The following is a 14480-nucleotide window of genomic DNA, read 5'->3' on the forward strand; positions in this document are numbered from 1 at the left end:
TTCACAACAAACCCCTATCCTGTCCGTATCGCACGCTCGTCTCGCTTGCGCTGTGCGCTTGTTCGCCCCGGATAGGCCCGGCCGTGGCCACTCGGTCTGGACTCGAAAGACTTCCCCCACATGTTGGTACATGCATCTTGTTAAACTGCTGCCTTTTTGGAGTTTGATAGCTGCCTGGTTTATGATGTGTTTCTCTGGCACGGCAGAGACATGGACTTCCCGGGCTGTCACACTTTGATGTGGGAAGACAGAACAGACGGTGAGCGGTCAGAGCTTTTTGGGGCACTTTTCGGGGGGAATCTGTGTGGGAAAAAGAGAGAAAAATCAAGAAATAAAACTAAAATAAAGACAAAAAAGAACTTTGGCTGCCCAACCAACGATTCGAGCGGAGGTATCACCCGGGAAGAGACGCAAGCTAGACCATGTTGGGCCCATGACCCGTAGAAACGATTGGCAAATGTTGCTCTGTGCCACTCAGAAGTCTTGTGGATGTGTTCAAAATCCCCAAAGAGTCTCCATGTCTCCATGTTCGGCGATAGGCGCATCATCAAGACCCAAAAGGTGTGGTGTCACCAAACTCGTACTTCTTGTTGAAGAGCGTTGCCTAACGCCGTGACGCCGTTCCAACCGCCCGACCAATGACTCTTTGGGATATACAGCTGCCTGTACTCCCTCGAAACAAGCCGGTTGTTGTCCGTCGCCATGTTGATTCACGGTTGCTAGGTGTCTGCCTGCGCGTGTCACACCACCACACCCCATCGACCGACCGGTGCCGCCGCCGCCGCTTGGCCGGACGAGCCGGATCAGAGAGTCCGAATGCCCCCTCCCCTTCCCCCGTCCAGTCCGTGCTCACTGCTCCTCGCTCTCGGCGGACGAAGAGAGTTCGGCGCGCGCTTGAAATTCCCCCATGGCCCCGCCAGCATTCCAGCGCGCACCCACGTGGGACGATCCAAACATGGAAGAAGTTAGGAAAGGTACAGCTGAGGAAAATCCGGGAAAATGGAAAGCTCAGCTCCCCCGCTCCCTCGAGTCCCCGGTGGCCTAGATTTTACATTTGCAGCGTTGAGTTTCGCGTCTCACGACGGCTTGGCTGTCTGCAGCACCCACGGTCTGCAAAGACGGACTATACCGACGTCGTTGCTGACGGATGTGGCCTCTCCCACATCCCGGAGCCACGGAGTCTTTCAAAGGCTAAATGCTGTATAGGACCTAAGCTTGCTGTAGACAGCCAAGTCGTCGTAACAGCGCGGAGCCGCGAACCAAACGCAGGAGGCAGACCTGCCCAGCCGTGGTGGAACGCGTATGTATGCGGCTTGAAAAGGCTGCTGATTCTGGACGGGGACAGCCATCCAAGCCCATCGCAGCGAAAGCCGAGAAGAGTTGTTAATGAAAGATAAGGTTATTCATTCTTAAAAGTTTATCGCCAAGCGAGCATTGCTGCCATTGCACGACAGGTAAAGAAGAGTTTACATGTCCGCGCCCCTGACATGCCAATGATATCAGAGACATGCTGTGCGAGTGCTGATCATTCACATTCGACGAGGGCCTGCTTTGCCAGCTTCAGCACATCAACCAAGCAACCTTTGACACGGAAGGTGGTGATCCAGCCACTGACGAGGGGCTCAAGATGATCTGGAATGCAGATGTTTTGGGCGATCAGGGGCAGACGGGCAAAACGAAGGGTGTTGGCGGCTGGGCAGCGGGAGTGGCAGCGTGTTTTCCTCTTTCTTCCTCTTTCTCTCAGCCTTCTCTCAACTCGACCGTCGTCCCGTGGAGCCTCACGAAAAAGTTTGCATGAAAGCGTCGTCGTCGTCGTCTCCTTCAGCCTCTTGCAGTAAACCCCTCATACGTCTTGGGTAGATCTAGACACCGATATGGTCTGGACCCTTTACTCGAATCCGATCAGAGTACCCGACCGTTTACCAAAAGCGATCGGTGACAGCGGCTCCTAGTCTGGCTAGCCAGCGGGAGACGATAGAATCTGGTTTAGGGGGACTCGTAAGTTCTCTTTCAGACTGAGACATGGTGTCTTGAAGTTAAATGAACCGGAGGATGTGGCTTGCGCTTCAAAGAAACTGAGGAGTTTTCACCCCAAAGCCCCGTGTTGCTGAATGCGGTAAACCTACCGGGACTCGACTGTAACAGTGCAATCCCCATGGTACCGACTTCTGAGGGAGACTCCTGAAGAATGAGAATGGAATGAGATATATCTACATCCTCAAAACCCTGGTCTGAACGGGTTTCCTTCTTACTCTCCCATCTTCAAGTTACTACTTGGAACACTCTCCTTGATTGCATCCTTTTCTGCTCTTCTTCAGCTTCTCAACACTCCTATTTTCCCGGGCATCATCAACTTCAGTCTTCAGCTCAGTGGCAGGAACCATCCTTCCATTCAGTCAGTCACTCCTTACGACGACTTTACTTCGACCAGAAAGATCCCGGTGATTTCGACATATCCGAAGCCCCCAATTCCCACATCTCAAGCCACCACCATGCACTTCTCAGCCAGCGCAACCTTCGCCTTGGGGCTGATGGCCACGCAAGCCGCGGCGAGGGGCATCGTCAAGGTGCCAAAGTACTACGCAGCAGCCGGAACCCCGACCTACACGATCACTCTCGCCGCCCCCACGACGACCTTTCCCACGGTCTACGCGCAGCCGTCGGTGACCTCGTCATCGACCTCATCCTCGGCGACTGCCACCCCAACTGCCTCCTCCAACTCGACCCTGAGCGCCGACCTGCAGAGAGCCCTCGAACTCCACAACATCTACCGCGCTGCCGTTGGCAACGCCAACTTGACCTGGGATGACGACTTGGCCGCGAGCGCTCAGGTCTGGGCCAACCACTTGACGACTGTCGGCAGCCTGGTTCACGACTCGAACCCCGGCGGCCAGGGAGAGAACTTGGCTTCGCAGTCGGGCGGCACCACCACCTATTTCACCAACGGTGTTCAGCTGTGGTTGGATGAGAAGCCGCTGTATGATGGACAGCCCATCCGCACCACTGGGTCGCCCAACTACTTGAACTATGGTCACTACAGTGAGTACTTTGGGCCTTGATTGAGAGGAACGTTGCAACTAACAAGTTGATAGCTCAAGCCATTTGGAAGAACACCCAGAAGGTCGGCTTGGCCATGGCCACCGACTCCAAGGGTACCACATTCGTGGTCGGACGTTACTTGCCTCCTGGAAACTAGTAAGTATCTCATCTCGCACTCATCAACTTCACAAGTCTAACTGTTCTCTTCCAGCATCGGCCAGCTGCCCTACTAAGCATGGAAGGATGGATTGCCAGTGTTGTTTGAGATGTTCTAATCAACGCTGTTGGCTGGGCTTGACTTTTCTTTCGATTCTAGACCGCTTCTCCTTCACTAAGTTGCTTATGCTCATGGCAAGATTTTCATGCCTTGGACCACTTCACTGCACATAGATTGTACAGTTTCCGTTCAGAATCTTCAACAATTCGAGAGAAATGAAAAAGAGCTTAGACACAATGCCGAGCAATCAATGAATCAACCTCTCCCACACTTGCAAAGAAAACAAAATGCCGGATCCGGAAAAGGGTGCAAGGTAAGGTTCTGACTTGACAACGCCGTCTCATCTTCGCCGAGTGTCCCCGCCCCACCAAACCAAGACCGGCGTCCGAAACTCGGCGGACGAACTGGACGTGCACTCAGCTCATACTCCCACCTCCAACACCACTGACTCCCAATCTCGTCCGTCCGAAGAGTACACAAGTCGTACACAGCATCAATGTCTCCGCGCCTCGTACTCACATAATGGCAGGCACAGAGCGAGGTACCATCACAGTCCGCACCGCTGCCTCGGAACGGCGAGCTGCAGCTGCTAAGCGCCGCTTCGTCCGCAGGGGCACCAAGAGCTGCTGGGAGTGTCGCCGACGCAAGATCCGCTGCATCTTTGACGATAAGGGACCTCGAGACACATGTAAAACGTGCTGGCAGAAGGGGACACCGTGTGTTAGTCAGGAGTTCCCCGAAGAGGATGCCCAGACGGCTCCGGCCCCGGTGGGCAGTCTCGGGGACCGGCTGAACCGGGTTGAGCGACTGGTCGAGCAACTGTACCACCGGGTGGACGATCTTGATGTCCCTTTTCCCACTTCGCCTCAGGAGAAGGTAGCAGAAGGCTGTAGCCCCGGAGCAGAAGAATCAGCCACCATAGGCCCAACTAGAGAAGCGTGCTCTGAGGCTGTCCGCAGCCCTTCATCAACTCAGAACGCAGACTCATCAACGGTAGGATCGGGTCCAATATTCAAAAGGATTCTCACTGACGAAGGTCTTTCCATTGATCAAGATTCAATCACAATGTGAAAGCAATGATGCACAACCTAACGAAGACTCATCACGTCCGAATGCCCCCTCTCATTATGAGACCACGGCAACTATCCGTCCAGCAGTAAACGCAAAACTAGCTGCCTACACAAGACAGCTTGCCGCCGCGATACCCGCTATAGAAGATTGCAGGGTCATTTACAAGCTCTACTCCGAAGCTGACATTGTCTTTCAGCTCATGTTCACGCCCCACTGCCTATTGGAGCAGCTGAAGCCAGAGTCTGTCGAGCGCTACTTGGAATCTCTCAGAACACCAATGCATCCCACTCTACTGGCCAAAAAGATGCTCATGTTGGGTACAATGCTTCAGCGCATTCCGACCCACGCCGGAGAGGATGCGTCCGAAGAAACCTATCGTCTCGTGGACAAGCTTGCGGAGACGGCCATCTCTGTGGTGTGCGAGAACAACGTGCTCCTGGGCACGCTCGACGGCCTCGAATGTCTCATTCTACAAACTGTCTATCATGCCAATGGAGGCAATCCAAGATTATCACTGCTGACCTGCCGCCGTGCGATTACTGTGGCCCAGTTGATGGGCCTGCACCGCCCACACGATCCAGCTACCATTGAGACAGTGGACCCGAATTCGACAGCAGTTCCTGGCTTCGTGTGGTTTCGTCTGGTATACTTGGAACGCTTCATTTGCCTCCTTCTAGGGCTTCCCAGCAGCACCCATGATGCAAAGGTCATCAACGACGAAAAGACGCAGACGTACATCAACAGCCATCACATTGACAGGCTCGAACAAGTTCACTCCTCTATCGCCGCTAAGATCATACAACGAAACGAGTCGGGGTCATATCTATTCGATATGGAAACCACTCACGCACTAGACCAGGAGCTCCAAGTTATAGCAACAACCATGCCCCCGCGATGGTGGACTATTCCCAACTTCACCAAGCCGCACAAAGACCCCATGACAATCGTTCGCAACAGCCTCAACCTAGCCAACCAGCTCTTCCACTTCTTCCTCATCATCGAAATCCACCTACCATTCATGCTCCGCCACTCCAAGAACGGCGCGGCCAGCAGCAGCAGAATGGCTTGTGTCGACGCGAGCAGGGAAGTCCTCTCCAGGTTCATCGCGATCCGTAACCCGGAGGGAATATGCAGTATCCCCGACGCCGCTGACTTCTTCGCGCTCATTGCGGCCATGACGCTTATGCTCGCGCACATCGACGCCCGCAGACGCGACAGGGGGAGAGACATCCTCGCGCACCAGAGGCATACGGACCGCGACAAGGTCGAGCAGACGTTGGAGCACATGCGTGACGGGAGCTCCAAGAATACGGATATGCTTTCCATGAAGAGCGCCGATGTCTTGAAGAGCTTACTTGCGATCGAGGCTGATGCTGCCGGGGGTTCGACGTTCACTGCGAGTCTCAGTTCTGCGTCGACGCCGGCTTCGGCTTCATGTCCTGCCGGTGAAGATCGGAGCACAGGTGATGCCAGGAATGTGCTGCAGCTTAAGATTCCTTGTTATGGGACGGTCATCATCTCGCCTGATGCTCCTCCTTCTCGCGAACCTTGGATGCCTGTCAGTCGTAACCAGCAGGGTATGGTTCCGGACAGTCGTGCTCCGGGAAATCTCAGTGCTGCGAGCCCCTTTGTTGCAGGCCCCATGGCAGGAGTATGTCCAGGCGGGGGGGCTAGTGTGATGCCAGGCTCGAGTGGTCAGGGTGAGAATCTGCAGCTCGATCCTAATGTCGATCCTAGATGGCTCTTTGAACTCGGAAATCCCAACCTTCTGGGCAATGGAATCGCCGCTGGGTTAGAGGATTGGCCGTTTCAGGGGGTTGATGCTGCCTTTTTTGACAGTATGATCAGAGGGTTCGAAGGTGGTGACGACTATGGCGGTGCAAATGTGCCATGAATGCATTTGAATCCTCGTTTTGGAAAACAAAAAGGACACAAAGGGAATGAATCCGCCAGGAAAATGCAAGAGTCGAACTCGTTGGCCAGGGACCCTATTTATAATGATTCGTTTATGGACAGGATTCCAACACCATCATACATCAAGTAACTAGAGCATAAGGAGTATCGAAACACTCATCCCAGTCTTTCTTCCCAGACGACCAAAACTTCTCTAGAATATCCTTCGTTGCTAGAGGCAAATACGCACCAAGGTGTACACTCTCTTCGGCTAAACGCTTAGCAACGAACGACCTTACCGCCGCGGTCCCCGTCTTAGCCTCGAACCCAGCAACAATCATCGGCCACATGACGCAGCTCCTCAGAACCTGAGACCCGGCAGCCTTCTCGAGGAGGGCCATGAGCTTGCTGCCGTGTATTGTCTTCACGGCCCGCCAGCCCGCGGATGCGGGTATCACACAGACGCTCTGCAGGGAGGCGATGGCGAAGACCACGACGGCGGACTGATACACTTGCGCCATTGTCAAGAATTGCTCTTGCGATTCGGTCTTGGCGGCGGACCAAGTTTCGGGGGAGAAGTCTATGATGCGCTCGAGGAGGTCTTCAGCTTCTGTCTGGAGAGAGTCCAGTGTGTCTGACGACTCTGGTTGCGTTGCGAGGTATCGGAGGCGGTTGACGCAGATGATATCGATGAATAGTTGAACAGGGCAGGGGAGGAAGGGGTAGTATCCTGTTTCGTAGATTTCTTGGGTGAGACCTCTCATTTCGAAATTGACTAGCGGTGAAACTTGGTCGTATGCAGGGCTTGTTGAGTTTGCCAAGTTCTCGATGCTGTGGGTGTAAGTTTTATCAGTGCTCTGCACCTATAGTAGTAGCGGTTTATGTTGTGAGAGGTACTCACATCTTGCAGAATAGGATTACAGTCTTGTAGCCTGGCGCGGCGTCGCAAACACTTCTCAGACCACCTCGCATCTCGATGATAGCCATGAAGCCGTTGAGATGATGCCGCCAGTTGGAGGCCGTCACTGATCCCATAAGCTACACACAAACGGATTAGGGCCAAATTTTCTCGGCTGACGAGGGGGTATGGAAGGAGAGGGTGTGAGATGGAAGGGGCCAAGACACGCACATCTGCGTATAAGAACACAATCACCGCCGCCATCGTGTAGTCAGAGATTCTCCTCTTCTCATTTTGGTGGCTGATCTCTCCGTTCAAGGCCTGAATTGCCGTACATCGATGCTGATGGAATCGGGCCCGAACTTCTGCGTGATGCAAGTCGTTCTTCCTCGAAGACAAGCTCAGCAAGCGGTGGTTAATGGCCATGGCAACGAGAGTGTGTTGGATGGTAACTCCCATGTACTGAATGTACGACACGGGTACAAGCCAGGGGCTGTTGGTCAACTGATTCGCTGCAAAGAATGGGTAGACCTGTTCGTTCCCTGTTGCAGATCGAGACTACATCAGTTTCTTGGGTGCCTGAACAAGACAAAGCTCCGATATAGTAACGGAATATGGTAACTTACAGTAAAGTGTAGCCTCAATAACATCACAAGTTTCATCTCTCAATTCGTAACCCGGAAAAAGGTGCATAAGGTGGTCGGTACGAGTACCTGATACCTCGGATCTTACTGCCTTTGCAAGTTCTGACCCGCTCTGCTCTTTGTTGTCACCTTTCGATGAATTGTCGTCTTTAGTCTTGTTGGTAGGCGGGCTTTTCCGTTTCCACGTCCGGGTCTTGACCTTGCCAGGGGCAAGCCATACCAACGGCTTCTTGTCCTCGTAACCGGGACACACGACGCCGCTAGTCTTGCACTTTGCGCAGACGGGACGTGCCGAGTCGCAGACTAGTCGGCGCCGTTGACATTCCCAGCATTGCCTTCTCCGATTACTGGGTCCTGTCTGTGAATGTGCTTGTGCCTCTGTTTGCGGCGGTCCACCTACTGCGAGCGCCAATTGTCTAGAAGTGGCAGTCATCGTCTGATTAAGGGAAACACCCTATCTCAACGGCTCATCAAACGGCTTTACGTTTTGGGCTATTGGAAGTAGACGGAGTGACGGGATGGCACATCCATCCTGCCACCCGCTGGCTCGGGTCGAGTTTAATACATGTGGTGCGGAGTTGAGCTGCAGTCACCTAGGAGGTCAACTAGGTACGGCTAACCGGCGACGGCGAGCAGTGCCTGACCAGGGGCGCAGTGCATGTCTTGGCCACTTCAATAGCCTAATGAGGTAAAGCGCGGGGCATTCCTTAGAGATCATCGCTTCTCTAGCGCGTCAGCAAGACGGCCCTACGAGAGACGAGAGGGCGATGATAAGCGAGCGGTGCGCCAATGGATGAGTCTGATGATATCATTGAATGATCTTCATGGTTTCTGGCCTTAAAGCTATGAGCTATGAGGCCTGCTGAACGAGAGCACGGCGCTAGAATTTTGGATAACTTCTACCAAGCCAATCAGACCACGAGAGCCATAGGCTTTCATCGTAAGTAGCCGAATGAAACTCAGGAACACGTAGCAGGTGAGGTGAAGCTGTGAAACACGTTCAAATCATTCAACACATAGAGATGATAGCAACAAGATTTCATCAGCGTTCAAGCTTCATTATCACGAACTTTTGTTCTGGGCTGTTCTTATACAACTTCACAATATGGTTCTCGAATGTGGGTTCTTCTACTACTATTTTACATTGGATACATTAATAAAGTCGCAACTCGCTGGCGTAAACATCGGAAGCCGGAAATACCTACTTCCGAGTCACTTGCGTCGATGGTTTAGTGGTAAAATTCTCCGTTGCCATACAGCAGCGTCGGGGAGCCGGGGGTTCGATTCCCCCTCGACGCACGTTTTTGCTTTTGGCAATTATCGCTATCGACTGAGACCCTGGCAGTTTTTTGCACCTGACAATCTCTCCTCAACGAGATTTAGGTAGAGTTGCGTAAATCGAGGGGTAGAAATCGTTAGTGAGTTGATTGTCAATCAGCTGGACGATTGAAACATCTACTTTGCACACCTGACTGAGGTGGGCATCCCATGGGCAGACAATCCTAGGTGAATGAACATACTTGTCCACCAACCACAGGCTCAATAAAGTGTGTAGTGTTTATTGGATTTCATGTCGACCTCCGGACTTCAGACGTTGAAGAGGATACCGGTGAGGCACTTTTCTCGGTATCGGTTCTGTGAAGTGCCCAGCGAATGATTCTCGACAGCTTCTATCATGCTATCGTCCGAGAGACCGATGTCAAATGTTGTGAACCACCCCAATTTCAAACGTTACTTTGGGGCCAGCTTGCTTTGCGTCTAGAAGTTGACTTTACACGTCGCAAATAGCTGCTCAGCGTCAGGGTCCAACTCCTGATCGAGCAGAGATTTACAACTGCAACCCTGTAAACTTGGGGGGTTGCACCGGTAGCCGGACACGTCGGAGACTCGCGATATGAACGCGTTGTGAACCCACCCTAGCTTCATGTCGGTAGACGCTCTCATTTCTCACATTTGTGACTGGAGTAAGAAAACCATCCGAGACTCTTCCGTACTCCGTGCATCGCTACGCACAAACAACGCTGAAGGTTCCGCGTGCCTTGACTATCCGTCGATTAGACTTTGGGTTCATGTTCAAGGCCACATCAGTGCAACCACAATGTAAGGATGCGGGACGAAAGGTAATCACTTACACATCGTTGGAAAATGGCCACTCCCGCCGAGGGTGTGCAAAGGCCTTGAGGCTGGAGCATAGTCGAAGTTGAGATGAACTCTGAGTCTCAAGACTCCTGAACCTCCCCCATCCATTCATCTCCCCACGCGCCTGAGTGCAGTCATCATCACTTGATCACCGTACTTAACCAGTGATCCCCAGGGACTGGTTTTGGTCAAATTGAGGACCGTGCTCTGTCGCAAAGTCCGACATGAACCTTGTCCCCTGCAGCCCTGCCCTGGCTCCGTGGATCCTTGCAAGTTGTCGAACGGTGAGGCGGGGGGCATTCTCTTTCCTCGCTCCCGAGTTTCTCCAGGGCGAAGACCGCCTACCAGTCCGAGAAGAATGTTTGCTGAGAGGGTTTGCACAGGCTTCAAACGGGATAGCTCATCAACCCCTAGGCACGTCGTGAAGGCTTAGCGATCCTACCGGAAGCGCCGTAACACCAGCCGCTGCAGGCCATGGGCGCTTCGCCTGCATCTACAAGTGGAAGCTGAAGAAAAAGCCGTCGACGAACCCACTGGCCCCGATAAAAAGAGACTGGGATGTTGGAACTTTGAAATTACGCAAGTCGTCCTGCGCCGCATTGTGGATATTCCATATGCATGTACGCCTTGACTGTAGGTAACAATAATCCAGCCAAAGTTTCGTAGCCAAGATTTCGGGTCCGAGTCTTCTCATCATCTGGTCTAACATCACATTTGGAGCTCAACAGAAGAAGGCAAAGAGGATTGCGCGCCACTGCTGTTTGGCGTGTGAAATCTTCATCATTTCATATCCCATCATACTATGTATAAGCCACTTTGCAAACAATACGCGTGAAAAGGAACAATCGCAGGGCAGGGAAGCTGAGCGGTAGCTTCATGAATCGTGTGCATGATACGACTTCACGCGCCCATTTTGGTCTTCCCTGCCGGGTATCTGACGACGCTTTCAAGAGGCTCCCCATTCTCCACCAACACCGTAAATGCGTAAGTAAGCCTATCTGAGGCTGCGTGTGCTTGCTGTTCACTGTCATTCATAACGACGCCTGTCTTGTCGTCCTTCTTGTCGCCGCCGCATCGTGACTGTCATTGCTGTCGACGTCCTCTTCCGAGATCCAGAATTCTGTTCGCTTCTGGATACCTGGTTCTAGCGGGATGTCGCTGTGGTCGCTCTTTGATAAGGAGGGCCTGCGCTCCGAGCGTATAAAAATGTCGGTGGTACCGCCGTTGTCGCCGTGTAATCTGCTGCCGTTGTTGTACGCAGATCGAGAGCGATGTGACGAATTTCCGTATGCTGAGGGATGGGAACTGGGGAGCTGTTTTTCTCCAAAGAAGTAGAACCAGAGGGATCTGGAGAGTGCCAGGTTTCCAGCAATGATTCCGAGGTAAAGCTCCAAGTTGGACCAAATTGCGGTTACTGCGTATACGTCTAAGGATGTTGTTAGCTGAATCCTTTTGGACGCCCGACCAAGAGATGTCCTTACAACTCAAGTCGTTAGTCACCAGGCCAAGAGAGGCTGCTCTTGCAATACCGAAGCCAGTGGCGCTGTCAGGTAATGTCAGTTTACTAGGTAGTTCGGTTTGGGGGTTCAGAGGTTGCTCACATCAAACCGAGACTCATTAATGCGCCGACCGAGAGTTTGGTCGACAGTGGTATGCGTACTTGCCAGACTACAACGAGAGGCAACAAGGAGCATAACAAGTCTGTCGCAACGGAGTATGCTAATGGGTAAATATGTCAGTCGCAAGCCACAAAGATGCCACGTCCCTGCGCCTGACTTACAGATAGTCAAGTAAATCGAGTATATCCGAATCTTGGCGTCCCAGCACACTCCGTTTCCTGTCCAGTAAGCGTCGACGGGATCGCACTCGGCGAGCAGGATGATGATGACGCCAAAGTTGGTGATAACCAGACCAGCCATGACGGACCACAAAAAGTACTTGAGCCGGCTGGAGTCTTTGATGCGGAGCAGCAGTAGCATGATGGAGCACTTGAGCAAGCAGATACTGGCGAATAGAAGGATTTGCGCGAACCATCCAAGCATGCTGTTGTTGACGTATTCCTCTGTCGAAATGTACCATCGATGCCTCCCATTGCCCGAGTTCCCTTGCGCGCACTGAACGCCATATCTGATGACGCCGAGACTGGCAACGATTCCCATAAGATAATCATCCCATCCCAGATGCCGTAATGCGAAGCGAACGTAGAGGCGGATCGACGTCGTGAAGATGACAAAGAAGATTAGCGCGCCGGAGACACCAAGGAGGATCGGGTTGACGTTCTCGTCCGGCGGCAGCGGATTCGGAGGGGTGACTGGCGCCATCGCGAGCGCGTACGTAGGAGTCTAGTGGACTCAAGCCTGGATAGCGTGGAAGAAGACGCCAGGACAAGGAACGAGGGTGCAGCACACCAGGAAATACTAGGCCATGGGCTGGATAAATGTGTGGAAGAGAATAAGACGGCCAGCGGGTAATCGACCCACGGGATAGTCTCTGCACAAGGCAAAGACGAGGACGATCGCCAAGATCTGCTTTTGGATGGCAGCTCGTTTACCCCCGGACTTTTAAACGTCCCACTCGACGTGCGCCCTTGAGGGGGGAAAAGGGAACGTTGGTCGTCTTAAGAGCTGCGACGAAGCTGGGAAGGAGGAGGAGGAGAACAAGCTACATGCAATTCCGCAGTAGCCAGCCCTGCATGCGCGGATGGAGGACATATGAGATGCAAGGAGGTCAAGGCACCACGGCGCATATGTCTCAGATGGGCGAGACCCAATCTACCCATCCCGCGGTTGTGTCGGGAGGAGGGTGGTAAATGGTAATGATTTGATGCCTTGGACGCCGACGACGCCGAGGTGGTGTTGTGTTGGTTTGGTAGGATGCAAGATTACCCAGCCTTTGGTTCGATTCTTCCAAGATACGGATAATAGGCAGTTGGTAGTTTATTTCGTTGCCCCGAGCAGAGAGGCTGCATGCCAAAGGATGGGAGCTAAACGCAAATGTCTGAGACCTGATTCTCTCAACTACGTCCATTCGAGGGATCGCTGTGTCCTGCATGGCAAAGACGGGGACCCCTTCCCCAAAAGAAGAAGGGTCTTGGCCGGGAATGACTGGGAGTCTCGTATTGTGGAAGGCCAGGTTGGACGAGCATCCTCTCCTCTTTTCTCCTTCTTCGATTCCTGCCCAGCTTCTGCGAGCTCCTGTCTCGTTGCTTGGATACAAATTGAGTTTGAGCGGCCTCCATTCCCCTGCATATCTCTCTTGGTTGTTGACGAGGGCACGCCGCGCGCCCGAAGGAGGGATCAAAGTAGACCCTGGGCATGTGTGGATTTTTCTCATGCTGCGGCTGTGGGATGTTGCGCAATGTGCCGCAGGTCTCCCAAGGGGTACATATGATTTACGTACACAGACTTGTGTGGGCTCTTCTTGCCAATGGTTTACCAAGCAAACACCCGCAGCAGAGTTGAGCAAATGGAGTAAGTTGATGACGATCGTCTTCTTACTTTCAATTTTTGACTTTCCCATCCTATCTTTCTCCTCCTTATCTCTTGACGTCTCAATGCACACAAGACATGTAGTTGGAGGCCATGAGACAGATTCGGACACAGACCAGAAAGCATAACGGGTAGCCGAGCGGCGCGCGGCAGCTTTTCTGCTCTTCCTGCTCGAGAAACGAGGGGCGGACGCTGGCGAGGGTTTCGGTCGTGCGAAAGGGTGGTGCCCGAGTTTAATTAATGGAGGGTATTGGTACAAATGTCAGGGGTATCCTGGGCACTCCGTCAGCAGGCTGCGCGGCGAGGGACGAGCTTTCTAAACAAAGATACCGAAGAGGTTCCAAACCGTTGAGCCCCCGAGGGGAAACCCGAGAGAGAGAGAAACGGGGAGACGGGGAAGAGCCGGGAAACGCAGTTGTTAACCCGTCGATGCCTCGATAGACGTAGAGTTATTATGGAATTGTTCATAACTGACCGAGACGGATGATTCGTTCAGACAGGGTCACGTCGACTTGTCCAAATGGGTCTGACAGGCCTATCCTTGAGTCGTGAACCTAACCCTGGAAGCGACCGGCCGGCGCAGCTCCGCAATTGTCAACGGTGCTTCGCCGGATAGGCACGTTGATGGCACGGTAACATTTGCCCGGGTACACAGCCATCCCCGTCGGCGAACACGTTGAACCGTGGGACGGTTGATGTTGCTTCGCGGCGTAGTAGGGGGAATTTGCTGTGCCGTTCGTCTCTGGTAGAGCAGAACGCAACCGAACCTGCATAAGTGTCTGACATTCCCTCGTCATCCATTCCTTTTCCCCTCTCTTCAAGGTTGGGGTAGATAGTTTGGCAATTGTCCAACAAGTCGTGTTGTTGGACCGGCGCGCTGGTAGCTTACACGCGCATTTATAAGTGCTTACGCTGCCGTGTGACACCACCACAACATACCGCCACCATTTCCTCCTCTCCCGGGACTTCTTCAGCGGTACCTACGAATAGTCTATAGCATATTAGGATTCTCGGCACCCCACTAAGCTACCATCATGTTCCCGTCCCTCCAGACCTTGAAGGACGGGCGACCTGGGGCGGAGAACAAGGAT

At 53.0% G+C, this 14480-nt stretch overlaps 5 protein-coding genes across 5 annotated transcripts; 2 read left to right on the plus strand and 3 right to left on the minus strand.

Annotated features, from left to right (window-relative positions):
* Positions 1–2492: 2492 nt before the first annotated feature.
* On the plus strand, positions 2493–3272 carry CABS01_00862 (uncharacterized protein; the record flags this gene model as incomplete). Its single annotated transcript, XM_060534243.1, has 3 exons — positions 2493–3039; positions 3093–3195; positions 3251–3272. 3 exons carry the CDS (start codon positions 2493–2495, stop codon positions 3270–3272), a joined length of 672 nt encoding a protein of 223 aa, XP_060401321.1.
* A 506-nt stretch (positions 3273–3778) lies between these two features.
* Positions 3779–6221, plus strand: CABS01_00863 (uncharacterized protein; the record flags this gene model as incomplete). Its single annotated transcript, XM_060534244.1, has 2 exons — positions 3779–4249; positions 4311–6221. 2 exons carry the CDS (start codon positions 3779–3781, stop codon positions 6219–6221), a joined length of 2382 nt encoding a protein of 793 aa, XP_060401322.1.
* Positions 6222–6363: 142 nt separating this feature from the next.
* Positions 6364–8195, minus strand: CABS01_00864 (C6 zinc finger domain-containing protein; the record flags this gene model as incomplete). The annotated part of the gene is made up of 4 exons (XM_060534245.1): positions 6364–7051; positions 7122–7258; positions 7350–7660; positions 7745–8195. The coding sequence occupies 4 exons, from the start codon at positions 8193–8195 to the stop codon at positions 6364–6366; spliced, it is 1587 nt and encodes a 528-aa protein (XP_060401323.1).
* Positions 8196–10932: 2737 nt separating this feature from the next.
* On the minus strand, positions 10933–12222 carry CABS01_00865 (uncharacterized protein; the record flags this gene model as incomplete). Its single annotated transcript, XM_060534246.1, has 4 exons — positions 10933–11327; positions 11383–11444; positions 11503–11620; positions 11682–12222. 4 exons carry the CDS (start codon positions 12220–12222, stop codon positions 10933–10935), a joined length of 1116 nt encoding a protein of 371 aa, XP_060401324.1.
* A 430-nt stretch (positions 12223–12652) lies between these two features.
* On the minus strand, positions 12653–13234 carry CABS01_00866 (uncharacterized protein; the record flags this gene model as incomplete). The annotated part of the gene is made up of 1 exon (XM_060534247.1): positions 12653–13234. One exon carries the CDS (start codon positions 13232–13234, stop codon positions 12653–12655), a length of 582 nt encoding a protein of 193 aa, XP_060401325.1.
* Between the last annotated feature and the right edge of the window lie 1246 nt (positions 13235–14480).

This window comes from Colletotrichum abscissum (assembly GCF_030869225.1).
Source record: "Colletotrichum abscissum strain IMI 504890 chromosome Unknown Scaffold_2.1, whole genome shotgun sequence".
Classification (NCBI taxonomy): domain Eukaryota; kingdom Fungi; phylum Ascomycota; class Sordariomycetes; order Glomerellales; family Glomerellaceae; genus Colletotrichum; species Colletotrichum abscissum.